The following is a 23,623-nucleotide window of genomic DNA, read 5'->3' on the forward strand; positions in this document are numbered from 1 at the left end:
TCAGATCATTTTGTCTTTTATTTATTAATTTATTTATTTATCAAATTTATTTGTTGCCCATCTTGTGATTGTTTGCTATAAGTAGAATTCATTATTATAACATTCAATGTATAAGAAACAATTAATGCACTATAACATTGAACTAAAGGAAATTAGCAGTAGCAATTTGCTTGGGGATGCCTAAGTCATGAATCACTTGTTTACTTGCTTTTTAAAAAGACAGTAAAAACCATATACATTTATACTGAAATAAACTCTACCTCTTCTGGAGTTTTTTCTGAGAAAAGAACTGCTGAGCCACCTTGTTCTTCATCAGGATAATCAGGAAACTTTCCTGTAATATGCCTGTTTCAATAGAATAAAAATATAAAATTAAATGTACTTGGTAACTAATAGAAGAGAATATTTGTAGCTGACATTCTGTACATGTCAAGGGAGAGAAGAATTTCAACACTGCCTCTAACAGAAGACCTCACTGGAACAGACTGCCAAGATGAACACAGAAAACATAAAACTAACAAAATAGCTACCCACTATCTGTGGCTAGTCTGATGGCAGCCATAAGACACTAGCCAGTCCCATTAAAAGCATCCTGTCTGTTCCCACTCCCACTGCTATCCCTTGCCAAAGCCTAGAGATTAACAGCCACCAAAAAATCACGTTAACCTGCATCTGGCTATTGATACAGTTCTGCCGCAGCCCAGAAGTCCATTCATAGCTCAGTGCTCACTACCATTGCTTCCACTGCTACCCAGAAGAAGCTTACTAGTGTTGCCACAGTGTGGCTCAGAGCCTTAACCAGCTGAGCAGCAGAGCTGAGGCCACTGCCAAACAACTGATAAGTGGCACACCTGCACACCAAGCTCACCTAAAACTTCCACTACTATTCCAGCCACTCCAGGTAAAAACAGCAGCTCAGAGTCTACAGTTCCAGTAACTATACCTCTATAATAACACAACAAATTATGAAAATCTTCTCAAATTACATTTAGATTAATATAAAAGGAAAAACCAATAACATTACCATAGGTGTATACTAGACCACCCCAGCAGAGGAAATAGATGGAACATTTTGTTAATCAGCTAGCTAAGCTACATAAGAAGCACACCAAAGAGTAATGGTGGACTTTAACTATCCAGACATCAACTGGCAGACAATAGAAGATCAGACAGGTTCCTAACAAACCTGGCAGTAAACTTTATCTCCTAAAAGGTAGAAAAGGGAACTAGAGGGACAACAACACTGGACTTAATTTCACTAACAGATATGAAAGATGAAGCCACAGGAATTTTGGGGGAAAAGTGACCATATAATATTGGAATTCAACATTATGCAAGCACAAGCAATAGAACAAAGTTAAACTAGTGTCTTAGACTTTAAGAGAGCTGATTTCAACCAACATAGAAAGAGATTGGGAAGGAAAGGGGAAAACAACTCATGAAGCTTGGGAAAAATGAGATTATAAAAGTGCAGTCTAGCACAATACTACTGAAAAAGAGAAATAAGAGATCCCAGAAGAAACCAGCATGATTGCATAAAGAACTCTTTGATAAACTGAAAGACAAAAAGAGAACAAGTATAAAAAGTAAAAAGAGGAGCATATAACTAAGGCAGAATACCAGCATATAGCCTGAACCTGCAAAGGTGAAGTCAGGAAAGCTAAGACTCAGAATGAATTTAGGCTTGCAACAATGTCAATAATAATAATAATTCTTTTGACATGTAAAAAATAAGAAAAAAGTCAAGGAAATGATCAGTCCACTAATGGGAGAAAATGGCAAGGTGACAGACAGCAGGGAGAAAGTGGAGCTGCTTAATTCTTTCTTTCTGTCTTTACACAAAAAGAAAAATCAGTCCAACCTATCAAAAATATGAGTGAACAGTGTGCTGCAGCTGCCAACAAAGGAAACACAGTCCTAGGATGCATCAATAGAAGGATAGAGTTAAGGTCAAATGAAGTGTTAGTACTGCTTTATAATGCTCTTGTAAGACCATATTTGGAATACTGCATCCGGTTTGGTCCCCACGACACAAAAAAGATGTTGAGATTGTAGAAAGAATGTAGGGAAGATCAACAAAGATGAATAAGGGAGTGGAGGCTAAAACATATGAAGAACAGTTGCAGAAACTGGGTATGTCTAATCTAATGAAGAGAAGAAACAGGGGTGACATGATAGCAATCTTCCAATATCTAAGCGGCTGTTACAAAGAAGAGGGAGTTAACCTATTCTCCAAAGCACCTGAAGGCAGGACATGAAGTAACAGATGAAAACTTATCAAGGAGAGATCCAACCTAGAAGTAAGGAGAGATTTCCTGACAGTAAGAACAATCAACCAATGGAATGGCTTGCCTCCAGAAATTGTGGGTGCTCAGCACTGGAGGTTTTTAAGAAGAGATTGGACAACCATTTGTCTGGAATGATATAGGGCAGTGGTGGTGAACCTTTTAGAGACCGAGTGCCCAAACTGCAACCCAAAACCCACTTATTTATTGCAAAGTGTCAACACAGCAATTTAATCTGAATACTGAGGTTTTAGGGTTAGGGTTAGGGTTTACGTTAGGGTTAGGGTTTACATTAACATGTTTAGTCTTAAAAGAAAAACACAATAACAGAGCTTTCAATGATACAAACAACTTTTTATTGAAAGTTAAGTTTGCATTTGGCATGCTTTTGAACAATTAATGTGATTTTTGCTATTGTATGAGTGCTGATAATTTGTCTAACCTTGGCTCATACTTTGTAAGTTTGAGAGCAATACATGCAGCACTCAGGTTATCTGTTAGTTTGTTTCTGGTATCAGATTTGATATAATTCAAAACTGAAAACAGCTGCTCACAAGTATAAGATGATCCAAACAAAGTAAGGAAAACAATCCCAAGTGCTTTCATTGACTTAAAATTATTTGGCAGAGAATTCCACACTTTAAGGATTTCATTTTCAGAACTATGTGCTGTCCTTTGCAATCCCTTCTATCTTCTCAAGTTTTTCACGCAGGTCATACAATGTGTAGTGCACATTTCCCATACACAAAAGACGTGCAGACCTCGATCAGCCATACAAGCTCTCATTTTCCCATTAGCAGGACCCCAGGTTGGTTCCTATGGACAGCAGCCAATATAAAGTTCCCCCTGACAGTCCCAGTACAACTCCTGACATAATTTTCCACATCCCGTTTTAACCCCGGCCACCAGAACTGCCGGCGGATGAGATGTAGAGTTTTTAAATATCCAAAGTGTCCAGCCTGTTTTATGTCCTGGCTGTGTTTGAGAGCATTAAGACAGAGAATTTCTGGCAAGTACAATTTCCCCCCCTTCCAAGCCAAACCATCCCTGCATGTTAGGGAGGTTTGAGTGTCCTTGAACCACTGATCAGTGAGGAGCTCGTTTTATTTTCTTTGCTCCAGGGTCATCAGGATTAGGGGCCCTGCGAGTTGAGCAGCCATTTGTGGATTGGAGATAACAGTCTCTTCATGCTGGGTTTTGTACTGGGGCAGTCTGGATAGCGCATCAGCTAGGAAGTTTTTCCCTCCTGGAATGTACTTTAGAGTGAAGTTAAAACGATTAAAGTATTGTGCCCATCGCACCTGTTTCGTAGACAATTTACGGGGAGTTTTCAGTGCTTCTACATTTTTGTGATTTGTCCATACTTCAAAAGGCACCTTGCACCCTTCTAGATAGTGTCTCCAGTTTAATGGAGCCCATCTGATTGCGAAGGCCTCCTTTTCCCAAATCGTCCACCTCCTTTCACTCTAATTTTTTTCTAGGTGTAGGCGCAGGGTTGCAAGGCCCCACTTTGGTTCTTTGGCAGTAATACAGCTCCTATGGCTATGTCGCTGGTGTCGGCTTGAATTACAAAGGGCTCCCCTGGGCAGGGGTGCTTTAGGACCGGCTCAACAGCTAATAGTTTTTTAGATTCTCAAAAGCGGTTTGACAGCCCATAGTCCATGCTAGTGGTTGGCCTGGTCAAGGTTTCCCCCCTTCTTTGCCTGTTTTGAGTAGTTCTGTAAGGGGTAGGGCAATCTCAGCAAAAGAGGGGATGAATTGACAGTAGAAGTTGGCAAAGCCTAGGAAGCTCTGGAGCTGTTTGCGAATCTTTGGGGGTTGCCATTCAATTACAGCTTTCACTTTGGCTGGATCCATTTCAATGCCCTCGTTGGAAATTCTATAGCCAAGATAATCTAATCCAGTGGTTCTCAATCTTTTTAATGCCGCGACCCCCAACCGGTCGTAAGTCGAGGACTAAACCGGTCGTAAGTCGAGGACTAAACCGGTCGTAAGTCGAGGACTACCCAACCGGTCGTAAGTCGAGGACTTTCCCTGCCCGGGAGCACCGCGCATGCGTGGTTCCGCCCCCTGTGCCGGCCAAGGCGTAGCTGGCAAGCGGCAGAGACAGAGCAGGCCGACCACCAGCTGGCCCAGCCCAAGGGAGGTAAGGCACCCGCCGGAAAAGGGAAAAAATGGCAGACAGCCTTGCTTGGCGACCCCCGTGAAATGGTCTATCGACCCCAAATGGGGTCGCGACCCATAGGTTGAGAACTGCTGATCTAATCGGGTCTGGTGAAATTCACATTTTTACAGTTTGACATAAAGCTTGGCATTTAATAGTTTCTTTAACACTTTTCTCTCCAGCTTTATATGTTAAGTCATATTCGTGCTGTATATCAAGATGTCATCAAGATACACCAGAACCCCTTTGTATAAGTGATCATGTAGGACTTCATTAATCAACTGCATGAATACAGCTGGGGCCCCTTCTGGTCCAAATGGCATGACTTTGAACTGATAGCTCCTCATCGGGCAGTTGAAGGCAGTTTTCCATTCGTCTCCCTCCTTTATTCTCACCCGGTAATATGCCTCTCTCAGGTCTAATTTAGTGAAGACACTCCCCTTAGCCAGGTGGGTTAGTAAGTCCTTCAGGAGGGGGAGGGGGTATTTATTTTCCACACTCACAGCATTGAGACCCTTATAGTCTACGCAGAGACCCATCTTTTTTTTCTTTATAAAACACAGGGGCTCCCACAGTAGACTTGGCCCGTTCAATGAACCCCCTCTCTAGGTTTTTGTCCATATATCGCTGCATCTCCTCCATTTCGAGGGGGCCATGGCATACATTCTCGGTCGTGGGAGTTTGGCTCCTGGCAACAATTCAATGGAACAATCATTGGGTCGGTGGGGAGGCAGGGTGTCACACTCCTTCTCACTAAATGCCTCTGCCAGGTCCCGGTACTCACTGAGGATGAGTGGTTCTCCTGGTGGCGGTAAGGCAGCCACGTGTGCTTGCTCGTTGAGTGGGCTAAAGTTTCCTGTAACGTCTGTTGAATCTATAGGGGGCTTGCACCCTATAGGTAGCCTCACAGTTCTCATTCCCTTCTCCCACCAGATAAATGCCTTACATTTGTCCAACCAGGCTAATCCTAGGATCACAGCCTCAGTCATTTTGAAGCCACCAGGAAACGAATGAACTCCGAGTGCTTTCCTATTTCTAAGCGTAGGGGCTCAGTTAATTGAGTGACTAAAGACCCTCCCATTAGGGAGCCATCGGCTTGCTCAAACCTCAAAGGTTTGGAGAGCAGCTTTGCTCGTATGCCCATTTCATGGCAAATGGCAAGCTAATGACACATCGGGAGCATCCGGAATTAACTAGCACTTATAAGTCTGCCTGTGCTCCCGACTTAGGGATTATGAGTTTGGCTGGCAGTGAGAAAGATGGGACGTGTCAACTCACCATGGGTCGTCGTCGCTGTCGAAAGAGGGTAGAGCGGGGGTGGATCCAGCCTTAGTCCGGGTGTCCTCTTGCGTGAGGAATGTGACTTGGACAACCGGTTCTTGTGTGATCCAATTGGATTTCTCTCTCGTTGGCTGCTGACTAGGTTTCTTTCTCACTGCTGGTCCCGGTCTACTCTGCTGTTGGGGGTAGGGGACTGGGCAAATGGCTATCCAGACTCTTCTTAAAAGCTTCCAGTGATGGAGCACTCATAATTTCTGAATGCAAGCTGTTCCACTGGTAAATTGTCCTCACTGTTAGGAAGTTTCTTCTTAATTCCAAGTTGCTTCTCTCCTTGATTAGTTTCCATCCATTGTTTCTTGTCTTTTGGCACTTTGGAAAATAAGTTGAAAATAAGTTCCTGCAACCGTTCTTCACGTTTTTGTCTCTAGGCCTTTAATCATCTTAGTTGCTCTTTTTTTGCACTTTTTCCAAAGTCTCAACATCTTCTTTGTAATGAGGTGACCAAAACTGGATGCAGTATTCCATGTGTGGCCTTACTAAGGCTTTATAAAGCGGTACTAATACTTCATGTGATTTTGATTCTATGCCTCTGTTTATACAACCAAGGATTGTATTAGCTCTTTTGGCTGCTGCTGCACACTCCTGGCTCATATTTAAGTGATTGTCCACTAGGACTCCAAGGTCTCTTTCACAGTTACTGTTATCGAGACAAGTTTCACCTAATCTGTACCTGTACATTTAATTTTTCTTGCCTAATTGTAAAACTTTTGTCTTCATTGAATTTCATTTTGTTAGATAAGACCAAATGGGCAATAGGTTGAGCTATTTTTTCTTTTTTGCATGAAGACAGAAAAGAAAGAATTCAGCAGTTCTGCTTTCTCCCTGCTTCCTGTCATCTTGCTGTCCGGTCCCTTTAGTGAACCAATTGTTTCTTTGATTTTTTTTCTTGTTTTTATATGTTGAAAGAAACATTTTATTATTTTTGACATTTGTTGCAAATTTTAATTCAATCTGAGCCTTAACTTTCCTGACTTCATCTTTGCAGATTTGGACTATATGCCAGTATTCTGTCTTAGTTATGTGTCCCTCTTTCCATTATTTATAATAGGACTGCAGTGCAATTTTTTTTTTCTTTTTTTAAATTCTCTAATCATGGTAAACTCTATGGTCCTTAACCAGTGGTGTGATTCAAATACCTGAACAACCGGTTCTCTTATTGGATGCAGGCCTGGGCCTCTGAGGCCTAGAACGAACTTCCGGAAGTGGCATCCATGCTCTTCTGGCGGGCCGTTCTAGGCCTGAGAGGCCTTCTCCAGGCCTCCCAGGCCTAGAACGGACTTCCGGAAGCAGTGTTCATTCAGCCGGTTCTCTGAACTCAGCAAAATTTAGCTACCGATTCTACCGAACTGGTACGAACTGGCTGAATCCCATCACTGTCCTTAACTATACCCAATGCTTAGCATAAAAGGACAAAATAAATAAACTACATGACTTTTAAGAATACATTTCAACTCAGTAATAGAGTTAGTGCAATGTGTTATACATTGTTCCTTATGACTTGACCCTGGAGTTCCACTGGCTATATTTGTCTTTATGACATACAGATTTAGTCTGAATTATCAAGTATACAAAATGATAAATATCCAGCACACATTTAAGTATGCAACTTTTTCCATAGCACAGAAGCTACTTGTAAGGTCTTTGATCATAAGGTTATTTGATCAGCAAAATACAGGAGAGTGAAATGCAGTGGAGATAGCATACTTGGATTTCATTAAGGCATTTGACAAAGCAGACCACAACCTACTTCTTTGTAAGCTAAAAAAAATGTGGGATAGACAGCATCACCATCAGATGGATTTGTAACTGGCTGACAAACTGCACTCAACGTGTAGTCCTTAATGGAACTACATCCACATGGAGGGAAGTAAATAGTGAGGTAGCCCAAGGTTCTGTTTTAGGCCCAGTATTCTTATATATAACTGCTTTATAAAGCCATAGTAAGAGCACATTTACAATAATGCATCCAGTTTTGGTCACCATATTATAAAAAGATGTTGAGTGCAGAAAAGAGCAACAAAGATGTTTAGGGAGCTAGTTGCAGGAATTGAGTATGTCTAGCCTAATGAAAAGGAGTAGGGGTGACATGATAGAAGTGTTCTAATATCTGAGGGGCTGCCACAAAGAAGATCTCCTAAGTCCCTTCCAACTCTGCTATTCTGTTATGCAGGATATAATTACATTTTATCCTTTGTTTAATGCAACAAATTTATATTGTATGAAGAGTTTTACAACTATAAGAAAAAGCAAACATGAAAGATAATTGTTTGTTTCAAATTTAATAATAACTAAAATGATTGTTATATATTTCTTCTTCCTTCCTGTTACTTCTTTTACAGTGCTTATCCTGCTCCCTTTCTCCTGTATAGTGACTTAGGAATTTGTTACCTAAACCAATATTTATTTCTGCAGTTCTCAATGTGGTGCCAGCACATACCAATGTGCCTATAGAGATTGTTCCTGGCACTGGACAGAATTCTTGCTCCTTTTAAAATATGTTTTTTAAACTCTTTAATTAAAAAAGGCAGGGTGGAAGGGCTAAATATCAGGTAACATAATGAGTGAAAATAATGAAAAACAACTTATTACACAAATGGTACCAATGGTAAAAGTCTGACTTCTATGTTAATTGAATGCATTTCTGAGGCAAGAAATTGTTGGTAAGAGAAGAGCTACATCTCACAAGAACTAATAAAAATTTCTTTGAATGGCATCTTGAAATCTGATCCAAGAAGCTATAACCTGTATCTTAGGTTATAGGAAATAGTGCAATGCCTGGTGCTGGGTCTGACAAGAACATGCAGTATGTCAAGATATCCATTGTCAGCCTGGTGCTGTGCTGGGCTCCTGCCATCAAGGTAGAAGGGAGGGGAGAGGCGTTTGGGGCAATCTACACCTGTGTATCAAATGGTGGGAAATAGGGAGGTGGTGGTGGGAATGGGGAGGTGGAAGTCACAATGGAAGAAGACCAGATCACCAAACTGACTTGGATCTTCAAGGCCATTTGCCCTGAGAATGGAATGTTACCAGTTTCACATCTCAAGAGTTTCTCAAAACATCTTACCAGCATCACACTGGCTGGGCGGGGGAGTGGTCATGGGGCGAGGGATTGGGAGTTGGAAACAATAGCTTTGTATTTTGTGTGGGAATATCAGATTCCACCTGATTTTGCTGCAACCAGTTTCTTTCAGCAAAAGTTCCTTTGCTTCAATTAAATGGAGCCACAAGTCCTACTTTCCTGAGAGAACAAACTGGGGCAGGTCTGACGCAATATGTGGCAGCATCCAATAATGAACATGTAAATACTGAAGTAATAGGCTGAATTAACTGATCCAAAAATAATAGTGTCTCAAAATATGCACTGGATAAGGAGAAAAAAACAGGAAAAAAATAGACATCTTAATGCAGAAAAGTGAATAGTATGATTTAGTGTCCTAAAGAAGGTAGGTTTGTGTCCAAAGATTTGAAATTATGAAGAAGAAATATGTTCAGGAAGAAATGATTTTTTAAATTTAAATCAGATACTGAAGGACCAATAGTTCTCTTACAAGGATGAAATGAAGCAACGGGAAAATCCCAGTAGCTAGGGGCGATACATGCAAAGCTCTCTAACATGTTAAAGAGAAAAGAGGATATACAGTATACAGGAAATGGGAAGAAGGCAACTTAAGCAAAGAAGAATATAAGACAGTCTCTTCTATAAGAAAGAGTAGGAACATTTACACAAAGACTAAAGCTCAGAATATGCTGAGATTTGCATTTTCCTTAGAAATAAAATAAAAGCCACAGAGAGTATAAAGTACATCAGGAGGAGAAAGTGGTGAATCAGTAATCAGTGATAATGTGAAGGAAGAACTTTTAACTTCTATTTTGCATATGTGACATACTTATGATCCTCAGGAAAGGGGGGAACTGCAGCTTCGAATAGGCAAGGATACAAGAGAACTAAGCTAATTTAAATGAATTCTATTTTTTTAGGGCCAGTTGTATCACATCCTGGGGTACTGAATGAGCTAGCAGAGGTAATATCAGAATCACTCTTGATTATCTGAGAACTCCTGGAAGACTGGTAGGGCCCTGAGAGATTAAGAAGAGCAAATGCCATCCCATTTTGAAAATAGGGAAGCATACTTGGGAAAATAATAGGCCTGTCAGCTTGAAGTCTATATTGGGCAAGGTCTAATTAAATACCATGTTTGCAAGCTCTTGCATAGGCATGGTGCAATTGATAGGAGACAGCATGGGTTTGTCACGAACATATCATGCTAAATTGATTTTCTTTTCTTTTTTATAGTTATTAGTGTAATAGATTAGTCATGCAGATTAAAAGAAAAAGACTGAGTTAATGCCAAACAGTTAATATTTTCTGCTGCTGATTTCTTCTTGTATGGATTTCCATTTTCTTTTTCTTTTCTTTTTAAATTTTTTAATAAATTTTTATTGAGTAAACATTTAAAAACAGGTTGAACACAGTGTGGCTTTTCTGGCTGTTATTTTGCCATACATACTATACCATATACCATGTATCTCCCTATTCATTGATCTTTTATACCATTTACATATTGCATTTTATACTATTTACATGTTTATATATTTACATACATATTTACGTCTATTTACAACATAACTTCCATTTCCATTCTTATTTCATATTCTTTCTGATTTCTATCTTATGTTCACTTTGAGGTTGAAAATCTACACTTTCTCTCTTCTAGACGAGCTTTCTTTATTCTGACTTTTTCTCCTCGAGTCTAACCAATAGTACATCTTGGGGCATAGATTCCTACTACTATTATCCATTTTTGGCTAATTGTCATCTCCACTACCAAAATCCTGCCTTCTGTATCTTTATAGATTTGCTTGGCTAAGATTGACTCTCTGATATATATCACTACTCCTCGTTTTCTGTGCTGTGATAAAGATGCAAACATCTTCCCAATTTTAGGGCATTCCAACACCTGTCTATGCTGTTCCTTAATGTGAGTCTCTTGAATAACTATAACATCTAAATTTCTTCTAATCAATTTATTAAAAGTTTTTTTTCCTTTTTTGAGGAGAGTTTAGGCCATTAATATTCAAAGATAGGATTTGGAGTTCTCCCATCATGTTTCTACTTATATCTAGTTTTTATACCCTTCGTTATTCTAGTCTCCTTTAGCTCCTCTCTCAGCTCTTGTTGTTCCCTTTCATAGTTTACCTTTTCCTCTCTCTTCTCTCTTCTCATTTTCCCCTGTTGTCCCTCCTCTTCTACTCTAGCCAATCTTAACTCCCTCACTTCTTCAACATCTCTCTCTAGTTCTTCTTCACTGCTAAAGTTTTGCTTATAAAATTCCTCCGCCTTATCTGGAGTATCTATTCTAATCTTCTTGTCCTGCCACAAAATCAGTATTCCCTCTGCGATCAACCATCGAAAGTTAACATTATATCTAGTCAGTTTCGTTGTCAAGAAGTGGTAGGGTCCTCATAGATCCCTAACTCTTTTCGGCACCTGCTTTAAGACAATCAGCTGTTTCCCCCTGCATTCTAATGGCTCATCTCTCGCTCTGTGGAGGATCTCATCCCTAATCGACTTTTTAACGAACCTAACATGAATCTCTTTAGGCAGGTTATGTCGTCTTGCGTAGTTTGTGTGGATCTGATAGACCTCATCCATTTCACTCAGCATTTTTTCTTTCACTATTCCCAGAGCTTTTGCTAGTAAATCTGCCATCATTTCCAATAGATCCTCTCCCCTGTCCTCTCTTATGTTCTGAAACCGTAAGTATCGGTCAGCTTTTTCAGATTCTAGGGCGATAACTGTTGCTTCTAGTTCTTTATTCGCTCTGGTTAGCTTCTCATTTATTTCCTCTACTCTTTTTTCTTCCTTTTCCATCCTTTTCTCCATCTTTTGTAATTTCTGTTCATTATTTGCCATCTGCTGTTGGAACGATTCCAATCTTCCATCCATTACTTGCATCCATTCTTTGAGATCGCTTGTGTTGTTCCTCACCTCTCCAATCTCTTTCCTCAGCTCTTCATGATTTCTAGCCATGGCCTCCTGCATCGCTTGTAACATGGCCTGTAGGTCTTTAAATGAATTAGACTTTTCTCTTTGCAGAAGCTCATCAATTGATTTTTGGCTCGATGGACTTGAGATAGTTGAGGCAATCTGTGCCCCCTTCTTTGCTATCCCTACCTTGGATAGGTTCGGAATACTCATCATTTTGAATTCCACACTTCAATCAATAGAATAACCTACCTAGATTAATTATACCTAAAATAACAGTAGTATTAACAGTACAAATAACAATATAAGATAATAGCAGTAGATAAAATATCTATAATTTTAAGTATTAATTTCTGGGCACAAATTCACTATTTTTTAATTATAATAGCAATAATGTATATAAGTACACAGCCTAAACTATTTGAACCACGGCCACAATTAGATCTTATCTATTACTCCAAACAGTCCTTTGTATCCAAAGTCTATCGATAATCCCACAGAAAGTAAAAGAAAGACTTCCAAGAAGATGCGTCCAATATCAATGAGTTCCAAGGAGAGGGGAAAAAAAGGGGAAAAAAAAGAAAAGGTTCCTATTTCAGCCACAAGATGTCCCTCTTGGCTTTTTTTTAAACTTCAGCTCCACATAAAGAGTGCGCTGTCACTTTCAAAATGTCCTTTCAAGATGTCAGCCCGTCCTTCCAAATCACCTTCTTTTTTTCTCTTCTACTGCCAATTCGATCTCATATAGTCCTCAAAGCTCTCCGGTCTAGGTTCCCTTCTCATTATCGCTGTTCTTTCCCTGCTAGAGTGTCTCTATCTCATTCCAAGTTCAATTTTGGGACTTTTAAAAATGTTTTCCCAAACAAGTCTTTCTCGCCGCTTTCGCAGGGGGAGAAATAAAAAAACACTCCCCCCTTTTTTTCCTGGGATCCTCCTGACTTGTGCTACCAGGGGAAAACTTCCAAAGGGCTCTTCCTTTCCAGTTTCCTCCGGTTCCTCCGTCAGAACCAATTCTCGGCCAGTTCCAGTCACCTGTTGTTCAGCTACTTCACTGCCTGCGTTGTCCTTCTGTCAAGCCTCTATGTCGGCCATTAAAGGCCGTCTTCTTCCCCACTCAGTCTGCCAGGCTCTTCCCTGCCGTCGCGCTCCAGTCGCCACCTGGATTGCACTGCAGGTCATCCTTCCTTCTTGGCTCCCCTCCGAGGAACCGCAGCTCCGAAAAACCAGCCCAAGCAGCTGGCAAAGTGGTTATGTATTTCGGCAAACCTTCCAACACAACCAGTCGGCTTGACAGTGGGCCCCGCCCCCAGATTTCCATTTTCCTGGACTTTAAAATGAATAGTTGTAAGTCAAGGACTATCTGTAACAAAAACTAACATGGGGTAATTTTGCATTAACTGGATCCTGAGCCAGGAATGACCAGGGTGTGTCTTAAATTTATCTGTTTAAAATGTCATGAGAACCAGGTCAATTTGTTTTACAAAATGTTTCCTGTTCTGTTCTATGCCATGGTGACTTCATATAGAGACGTTTTTGCCATTGCTTTATGCTGTTGTTATCAAAAATTGATAATACTCTGGCTAAACTTGAGATTTCCTGATGCTCTTCTCATCCAAGTACTAAATTGGTCTCTGTCAGCTTAGGAGTCGGCCTGGGGTAATGACAGGGGGTGGAGAGTTGTGACAGTAGCAGCAGCAAAAGTGGCAACACTGTTGGTAATGGAGTGGCTGCTGTTGCCACTACCTCACACATTCTTTTCTTCTGGACTCCAGCAGGGGTTGCTGCCACTATTACCATCACCACCATACTGAGCACAGAAGCAAAGTTGCTGTCACACTGAAGTGTCACAGGCAACCTTGCTTGTGACAGGTTTTTCCAGCATTTAACCATTTTGCAGTGGAATATCAGAAATATGCAAACCTGGGCTTGAAGCAATGAGTTTGCTAGCAGTGTTAACACCTGAGAGCTTTGCTGAGAACTGCAACAGTCTGAAGGATGAAGAAACATGAGATGGTGTCCCAGAAGATGAGGCCTACATTCCTACCTACTTGAAAATTTTCCTGTTGCTCTTCAAATAGGGGGCCCTGGAAGAATAATCCAGTGAGTTCACAGTAGTGTGGAACTAAATTTAGTTTGTCAAACTCTCTGTCATTACCCGGGTGTTTCATGTTTCTCTGGAAGAGAATAAGGACAACAGCCAGTTCAGAGAAGATGATGAGACCAAAGTATGCATGGACATCATGCAGATATTTGGGGTTAATATTGAGCTTTCCTTGGTCAAAAAGCAGAACCTGTCCATCATTGGGAGAAGCCATGGTGGCAAAGTGATTAGAATGCAATAGGTGGTGATTAGAATGCAATATTGCAGACTGACTCTACCCACTGGACTCTACCCACTGGACTCTAGCCTGGAGTTCGATCTTGATCAGCTCAAGGTTGGCTCAGTCTTCCATCCTTCCAGGGTCAGTAAAATGAGGATCCAGATTGTTGGGGACAATATGCTGACATTTGTAATCCACTCAGAAAGTGCTGTAAAGCACTATGGAGCAGTATATAAGTCTAAGTGCTATTGCTATTGCTGTTGTGGGATGTCAATGCTGCTCACATTGGATGTTCCCACTTTGACAACTGATGAAAATGCAGCCATTTTCTCTATTCCTTTAACATGCTTTTTCTTACTTTAGAAAGGTGCAGCAGAGAGAGGGAAGGGGATTGGAATGTAAGCTCAGCTAGCCATAACATAACGCTGTGGTGGGAACCCAAGGACAAGCTGATAACGTTTTGGCAGGCTGTGGAGCTAAGGAGAAAGCCCACGCTTTAAGCTAATTGGGGAATGTGATTTATGACAGTTTATTGGGGGTAGGAATTGCACTTTGTTACTTTGTATCGGGGGAAGGGAATTTAGTTTTTGGGTTCAACTATCTAGTGCCGATACTTTGTTTCCCGAATAAAAAGATTCTTTAAGGTAAACAATGCTTCAAAGTTCTTTCAAAGGGTTTCATCTATCGGAACCATGACTGAACTCTTTCATGAAAGCACAGAAGGAAAATGTCACCTTAGTGAAAGCCAGACAGTCTAGTCTGGTGATGGACAAAGTTTTCCCAAGAGGTGGCAAAGTGACTTTTAATTGAAAATACAGAAAAGAAAAACTGGGGTATGTCTCATTATTCTCAACTAGTATCAAACACAATGAATTAAACACAATTCCATGAAAATGTTCTGAAATTATTGTTTAGTCAGTTCTAGTTATAATATAAGCTAACTTACAAATTTATAAATTAATATTTGTTGATAAATATCAGTATCAATGACAATAATGATATACAGAGGGAAACAGATTACTGCAATGACCTCTTTACAAAGAATTTTGTGCAAGATAACTCTATGTATAAGTAAAGACAAGTTGTTACACATTTCTGTATCAGAACTCCAACAATATATGATATTGTACTCCAAATCCATGAATTTGTGGTAAAAGTGATTAGAGAAATGATGATTCAACTTGTGATTTCCATATTTTTTTTGGTTTGTTTAAAACTGCTCTCTGTAGTAAGCAGCCTTGATTCCAACCGTCTTAAAGAAATGATGTTTACAGACTGTTTTGGTTTCTGTGGTTACAGATAGGGAGAGGTTAGGGAAATAAAGAATGGTATCTCACCGGCATTCAATAAACCACTGGCGGATCTGGTCTTGGAGGGTTTCTTTGATGTCTGGCCCTTCAATTTCTTTCACTCGCTCTTTGATGCTTACTAGAGCTTTCTGGAAATCTGATTCATATTTCTCCTGAATTTCACACCTTAAAGTATCTACTTTCTGGGCACGTAATAATGAAGCACTAGGTCTCTGGAAATGGGGAGGTGGGATCTGAAAAACAGATATTGCATATCTTGTATTTCCAGTTTTATTAACACAGTTATTCTATTATTAACATCAAAGGTAACTAATTCAACCTTGTTGATGCTATATCCAGCCTGAAGTAGATATAGCAACTGGCTTTAATGTGACCATTTATGTACCTTGATCGGGATGATAGATGACAATATTTAGAAGATTGCTATTTTTATTTCTCCTGTTCTACTTTTATTTTACCTTCAGTTTTTCAATTAGAAATTATTTCATATTCTACATTAGTTTCTCACATGCAAACTCTTTATATTAAGATTCTGTAATGATATTGATATCCAACAGGAAACAGAACTCAAACCAAAGTTACTGTGATATATAGCAGAATTCATTTATTATTATGATAGCAAAAGCATTTAGATTTATATACCAATTCATAGTACTTTATAGCACTCTCTAAGTGGTTTACAGAGTCAACATATTGTCCCCAAAAATCTGGGTTCTCATTTTACCAAACTTGGAAGGATGGAAGGCTGAGTCAACCTTGAGCAGGTCAGAACTGAACTCCTGGCAGCGAGCAGAGTTAGCCTGCAATACTGCATTCTAACCTCTGCGCTATCATGGCTCCTTATATATTATTTTGATTTACATCTGCCTTTCTGTTCATAAGGCATTCATAGATCAATAGTAGAAGATATGTTTGCACACAAAGAATCACACGTTCAATAAGTAATATCTGCTTTAAGGCTAGGAAATACCTTTATCTGAGACTTTAATATAGTCTTGTCAGTTAAGGCAGACAGCCTCATATAGCTGAGTCTTTACTGTGTACAATGTATCCATACCATCTAAGTCTTCCAATGTATCCTATAGTATAGAGTGTTGAGGTTCATTCTCCGAGCTTGTGGCTTTGTGTGGTCAGTAGGTCTTATGATGGGGAGATCACGTCAGGTGAGGGTCTTGTGATGGGTCAGGTGTGGGTTACATCAGGTGAAGGTCATGTAATGGGTTTTGTGATAGGGAGGTCATGTCAGCTGAGGGTCACTAGGAGGTGAAGTGCTGGTTGGGGAGGGTTGCATGGGTTGGTTGAGGGTTGGTACCATTGCTGGTTGACTGTGCGGTTGATTTGAATTGTGAGCAGTTTGTAGGTTTCCATCTGTTACTTCTTGACCTACCTTCAAGTGTTTTGGAGAATAGGTTGACCAACTCCTATCTGTCACAGCCCCTCAAATATTAGAAGACTGCTTTCAAGTCACCCCTAGTCCTTCTCTTCTTTAGACTAGACATACCTATTTCATTTAAATTTTTATACTATGGTTTGCCTCCAGCAACTAATCATCTTTGTTGCTCTTGTCTGCACCTTTAGTCTTGCCATCTTTTTTGAATCATGGTGAGCAAAACTGGATGCAATATTCCAAGTGTGGAATATTGGATAAGTGTTTTCTTACTATTTTCTTGCCTATTTTGACTTGTATTCCTAATCTTATGCTGTCTTATGCTGTCACATACACATGCACATACAACAGGAGTCTTTATTAAGGCTTCCGATCCTGAATTGGTATTCTGCAGCTTTCACCAGCTCAACCCCAATGAGTTCCACAGGCTACTCAAATGAAGCCAACACTACTCCTCAAGGCAAAGGCAAGTCCTGTCCACTAGGTAAAAGCAAGTTTCCAAGGCAAAGGCAAGGCAAGGCAAACAGCTGAAGAGACGGAATACAAAGTTCAAGGCAAGGACACACAGCAAGAAAACAAACATATTGTTCCCAGCATTTCTCCATCTGTCTGCTGTGCTAAATAGCCAACTTTTAGTGCACCCCATCGAAATAGGTGAGGCTGCCTCCTTGCTGCCTTAGCTGCTCCTGCCTTTTCTCTGCCCTATGTGTTCTTGCATCAGGTGCCGAAGGCAATTCCTCTTCCTCATCACTGATTGGCTGTAGTTGCACACTTCAGCCAAATCACCCTCAGACGGCTGTTTGGAGCCATTGACCAACTCCCCTCTTGACGTGCTCAGATCTTCCTCCGAGCTGACATCTGGAGAGGTATCTGGGGAAGCGTTTGAGGGAGTCTTTTATAGTACTGTTTTTGTTAAATTGGACTATTTTTTTCATTTTGTGTAAAGACAGATGCAAAGAATGAATTTAATCGTTCCCATTTCTGCTGCCTGTTACCTCCGTGCCACCTTCTCCCTTTAGTGGACTGATTGTTTCCTTGACTTTCACCTTGTTTTTTATATGTTGAAAGAAACTTGAAAGAAACTTTTAAAATTATTTTTGACATTGATTCTTGGTTTTTTTCCCCCAGCGGTAACCTAGATTGCGCATTTATAGTTTCATTTTTCAGAGTTTCCGAGTTTCCCAAGCTTCTTGAATTGCTTTCCCTTTTAAGATTTTAATCCATGGAATCCTTCCCAAGCTCTAAGTTTGTTGAAATCAACTCTCTTAAAGTCTAAGATACTACTTTGACTTTGTTCTATTGCTTATGTCTGCATTATGTTAAATTCCAGTATAACATGGTCACTGTCTCCCAAAGTTCCCGCAACTTCAACATCTTCTATTGTTTTATCCTTATTAGTAAGAATTAAATGAAGTACAGCTAACCCTCTAGTTTCCTCCTCTACATTTTGGATGATAAAGGTGTCCGCTAGATCATCAGAACATCTTTGATCTCCCACTTGATGCAGATTGTCTCCCAGTTGATGGCAGGGTAATTAAAGTCCTTATTACTATAGTAGTGTTCTTCCTGCACACCTTAAGCTAGCTGATTAGCAAAATTTTATTGATTTCCTGTACTTTGGTGGTCTGTGGCAATATTACTCTTTTTTCCTTTTATATTAACCCAAATGCATTGAAGAAGGTTTTCATTTTTGCATTCTATAGCGGTGTAGTTATTTCTTATATCTAATGCAACTCCACTGCTCTTTTGTTTATGGTTCTATAGCGTCTAAGATTAGGTAACTAACAGAGACTTAAAGCAATGCTGATTATTATATTCCTTCATTTAAGATTGTCACACTTTCTAGGGCTGAAGATGAAAAATCAAACATCACGCACAGAAACTACTCCTGTTTGCTGATAGAAGATATTTATATACATTTGCCCATCTTCTGCTCTCCCTATTAATAGTAGAAGCAATAGGTCTTTTAAATCCATCTCCTGTCATCCTCTTGTATTTTTATTCTGGGTTCAGGGCATTATTTAAAATTTTGACAGCATGCCATGGACTTTTTCATAAAACGGTTGCCCTGGTAGATGCAACATCTGCTTAGCAGAAGGCAAACAGGTAATGTTGCTTCTTCTTACCCTAATTCCCATATAGATGCCCTACTACATTTGTCTGTGTATTTATTTATATGGTTAATATTCTATGTTTTGTTGAAGGTAGCCTACATTATATTTTCTCCTCCTGGTTTCCCTCACAACAATATCCCTGTAAAGTAGATTTGGCTGAGAAAGTACAATTGTCTCAGTGTCACAAAGTGAGTCCCTGAAGCTAAGAGTACACAAGAGTTTGGGTCTTCCTACTCATTGTCCAGTACCTTCACCACAAGATCATTCTGGGGTTTTTTTTCCTAAGTGGCTGGGCACATTTGAAATAAAGCATTAAGTCAGCCAACATTTATGACTTTTAAGGAAGTCTATGTGGATTCACATGGAGATGATTTATTATAAAATAAGGACACTTGATATGTCAGTTTTTATTTTTATTTTTTTTAAAAGCCAGATAGGCCAAGGACCTTGCCAGGTCCATAACTGCCACTCTATTTTCTGGCTCCTACTCTTAATTGATTCAGATGCATAAATTTCCAGTATCAACATGTTGGTTTTTTGCATAAAGATTTGCTCTTAACAACTGTATTGTATAGTATACTTTTGCAACTCTCATTTTATATTAATCAAAATTTAATTACTACTCAAAGAAAAAGATAGTTAAAGATTTACCATGCCTAGAAATACCATTTCTTCTTCTCTAATTTTCAAAGTTTTCTTCCACTGGGTGTGTCCACGCCAAATCTGTATTGTAAAACCAAAAGGTATTTAATTGCCCTTCTTACAGTTTCTTTTACTGCAACAAGGGAAAAAATAAACAAGAAATGAAAAATGGATTGTATAAATTATATAAACAGAATAGGACTAATATCCATCTTTCCTTCTCAGTATATCGTATAAAATAATTTGGAAGCTATCCTCAGTTGATTCTGTTGACATCTGACATTTTTATTCCATTCATATTATAGCATTTCTATTTCCTTTCATACAATTTTATAGACATGATATATAAGATAATGTGTAAAGAACATCAGTTCAGAACCACTTCCTTTTTCTTTAAACTATAATATACTGAATTAAAAAAGAGAATAATAAAAGAATTTATAGAAATATAAATTGAATTATTTGAATTCTTAAACATTTTTTCAAAAGTATTTTCATATTCAATCATATTGAAGATATTGTTTGAACTTTTGTTCTGATTATTGGCTCCCTTAATGGATATAGAGTACTACTGGACATTTTTTCCTAAATTCATTTAAATTAATTACAAGCCTTTTATGGCATGACTCAAATTACTCTGAAAAATTTCACCCTTAGCTTGTAATTAACTTAACTGCAACTCTTTTTCTCAAACTTATTTGTATAAAATAGTAAATATGATCTGAGGACATCTCAGAGTAACAAATGTCTCCTATGGCATTCTTTATAATTGATGAATATATGAATCATTGTTTTTAGCTCCTTATAATTCAACTCAATGAATTACAAAGAACAGAAAATTACAGTCCCCTTGCTTGGGGGCAAGAAGGAATTCTTCCAAACATGTTTTTTACAGCCTTGGATAGGATGGAATAGGTGGAAGAAAGCTACCCAAGTTTTCTTCTGGACAGCTCTCACTAAAAATAGTTAAAAACATACAGCTTTCCTGAATATATCTATATAAAGCAAGATAGATTATAACTGTTATTATTAACAAATTATTTATAAATTCACACATATTTAAACACAAACACAAATACATATAATCTACAAAATTATTTATATATTAAATATGATAAATATAGAAATTAATTTCATTGGCATTATATGCTGAGGATATCACTATGGTTTATTTCTGATTTTCACCCTTTGATTCTGGCTCTGATGCACTTGATTAATCTATTTGATATTATATTATTTGGTCTAATTCAGATATTTATTCTTTTCTATACTAGATAATTGTTGTAGTTATAGATAAAATGAATTTATTAAGTATTTTTATTTGATGTGACATTTCTAAAACTTATAATTGAAGGAATCAAGATGCCCTATGGAAATCCAGAGTCTGGATGAAGGCAATCACTACAAATACCTGGGCATCTTTCAAGGTGACAACATCAAGCATATTGAAGTTAAGAAAAAGATTAGAAGTGAGTACATCAGAGAGTGAAGAAGTCCAAACTCAGCAGAGGCAACATCACCAAGGCTATTAACACTTGGGCAATTCCAGTCATAAGATATACAGCTGAAATAGCGGGCTGGACTCAAGCAGAACTAAAAATCCAAGATAGAAAGACTAGAAAAATAATGACAATGAATCATGCCCTTCATCTATGCAGCGATGTTGATAGACTACTTACCAAGGAAAATAGGTAGGTATGGAGTGTTTCAAGTGCTGGAGAAGAAAAAAGGGCTTGGAAGAATATCTGAAGGATAGTGAAGAAGATAAATTGAAGCTAGTAAACCAAGAAGGCCTACTGAGTACTGGAGAGACCAAACTGGCTTACAAGAAAGACCAAATGCAGAACAGAAAAAAAGGGATGGAAAGACAAACCATTACATGACCAGTACATTAAAAAAAATAGCAGGGAAAATAGATAATAACAAGACCTGGCAATGATTAAGAGCAGGAAAGTTGAAGGAAGAGACAGAGTGGCTAATTCTGGCTGCACAACACCAGGCTGTAAAAACAAATGCACACAAACTCAGGACTGAGAAGATGTTGTGATTCCGTGCCAGCCTGCGATCCCAGTAGTTGAATCTGGGGAATCAGAGGAGGAGGAGGAGGAGGGGCCTGGAGAGCCATCAGAGTCGGAGGGAGGCTCTGATGAGCTGCAGGATTTACAGACGGATGAGGAGGCTGGTCCTTCCACTCGTGATTGAGCTGAGAGCCAGCTGTGCTGGGAAGCTGAGTTGGACTCAGAGGAAGCACAGCTGGAAGTCCTCAAAGACGCTCGTAAACGTAGGCAGGTTACACGAGTAGGACAGAGGGAGGCAGTGGGGCGACTCCAGGGGAAGAGGAGAAAGCAGTGAGAAGCCATGCCTTGGGGGCTGCGTAACAAAAAGGGAATATGTGGGCAGGGCTGGTTGCTGGAGAACCTCAGAATCAAGAGATCATGGTCTGTTTATTTTGTCTGCGAGTTATTTCCTGTTTGACCCGTGCTCCGTTTTTGCTTTTGGACAAGGTCTCCATTGGAAAAGCGTTCTGTTGCTTTGGTTTTCTGGGACAATTATCAGGTCTGTAACTCAAATAAAAAGAGTTTATTTTCCAGTCTACTGTTAAAAGAGGGGTTGTCTTTGTGAAATAATAAGGACGTACATAGGCTGGGACAGAACAGAAGATAGCAACAGACAGCAAGTGCTGCCTCTGAAGAAGAGGCTGAAGAAACAGTTATTTACCTGGTCAGCTGCTAGAAGAAGATCGCACAAACTGACTACAAACAATGGCATGACAAACTAGCAACAATGGTGCATTAGAAGATCTACAAGAAATACCATTTGCCTGCAAGCAAGAACTGGACTGGTCATACAAAATGACCAGTCCAAGAAGAAGCTAAAGTGCTCTGAGATTTTAGAATTCAAATTGACAGGCACCTGCCACATAACATTCCAGACTTAACAACTGTCAATAAGAAAGATAAAAAAAAGTCTGGATAGTGGACATGGCAGTACCTGGAGACAGCAGAACAGAAGAGAAAGAACTGGAGAAGATAACAAAATACAAAGATTTGCAAATAGAAAAAGAAAGCAAAGGTAGTACCAATAGTAATAGTATCCCTTGGCCCAAAACAACTGGAGCACCATATGAACACCATTGGCATTGACAAAGTTACCATTGGTCAACTGCAAAAGGCAACTTTACTCAGAACAGTTTATATCCTGCGATGATACCTTTAACACTATCAAACATCAACATCTGCCTATTCCAGGTTCTTGGGAAGGACTCGATAGGTTGATAAAAATGTCAAATTCAGTTTAAACATCTGGCTGACTGTGCAACAAACAGTAATAATAAGTTACTTTTTGAGAGGAATAATAAGCACTCTAAAATTAATGTAATTTCCAGTTTAGTTTATATTTTGTGTGGAATTCTCATAAATATTTTTGGAAAAAACTCAGAATATTACTCTATTAATTTGTATGGGGTTTTCATTTCTGAAGATAGCTCTGAAAACAACACAACTGTACATTTGTCAATTTTGGTTTCCTGAATCTTGAATTATGCATATATTTTGAGGTACTAAATTTTGGGTGTATATTCAAGAAGTAGAAAAGGAATGTGTAATTCACTGTGTTGCAGTGAATAACTGCATATCTGTGCAGTGAGAATAATGCTTCATTAAAACTATTATTTATTCCCCCCCCCCCGGGGAACTACTTTTGAACTACTTATCTGTTATATAGAAAATGTCACTTAGACTCTTGAAATGGATGCTTGGTACTTTTTTATTGCTAATAATCCTTCAGTATGGGAAAGATAAGTTAAATTTTCTAATTATTTAGAGCAAAGATCCCCAACTCTCAGTCCGCGGCCTGTTGGAACAGTGCTGTGCAAGTGGCGAGTGAGTGCATGAAGCTTCATTTGCACATAAACTGGATTAGGTTGAGAGTGCAAACCCGTCCCCTCCTCCACGCCGCCGGTCCATGCAGCCAAAAAGGTTGGGGACCACTGACTTAGAGGATTAAAGACCTGACATTACAACTTAAGAACAAACTGCTTAAAATATGTATCAATTATTAAAATGAAATACAAT

General features: G+C 39.2%; 1 protein-coding gene across 1 annotated transcript in view; it reads right to left on the reverse strand.

Moving 5' to 3' along the window:
- IQCA1 (IQ motif containing with AAA domain 1) overlaps positions 1 to 23,623 on the reverse strand; it is a 199,903-nt gene that overhangs the window by 147,009 nt on the left and 29,271 nt on the right. Inside the window, exons 5-7 of the mRNA XM_029284823.1 lie at positions 19,560 to 19,631; positions 15,435 to 15,640; positions 261 to 345 (exon numbers count right to left, since the gene is read on the reverse strand). Coding sequence (XP_029140656.1) covers positions 261 to 345; positions 15,435 to 15,640; positions 19,560 to 19,631 — 363 coding nt within the window. The remainder of the gene's footprint in view (positions 1 to 260; positions 346 to 15,434; positions 15,641 to 19,559; positions 19,632 to 23,623) is intronic.

Source organism: Protobothrops mucrosquamatus, unplaced genomic scaffold (assembly GCF_001527695.2).
Source record: "Protobothrops mucrosquamatus isolate PMUCROS unplaced genomic scaffold, P.Mucros_1.0 scaffold983, whole genome shotgun sequence".
NCBI classification, from domain to species: domain Eukaryota; kingdom Metazoa; phylum Chordata; class Lepidosauria; order Squamata; family Viperidae; genus Protobothrops; species Protobothrops mucrosquamatus.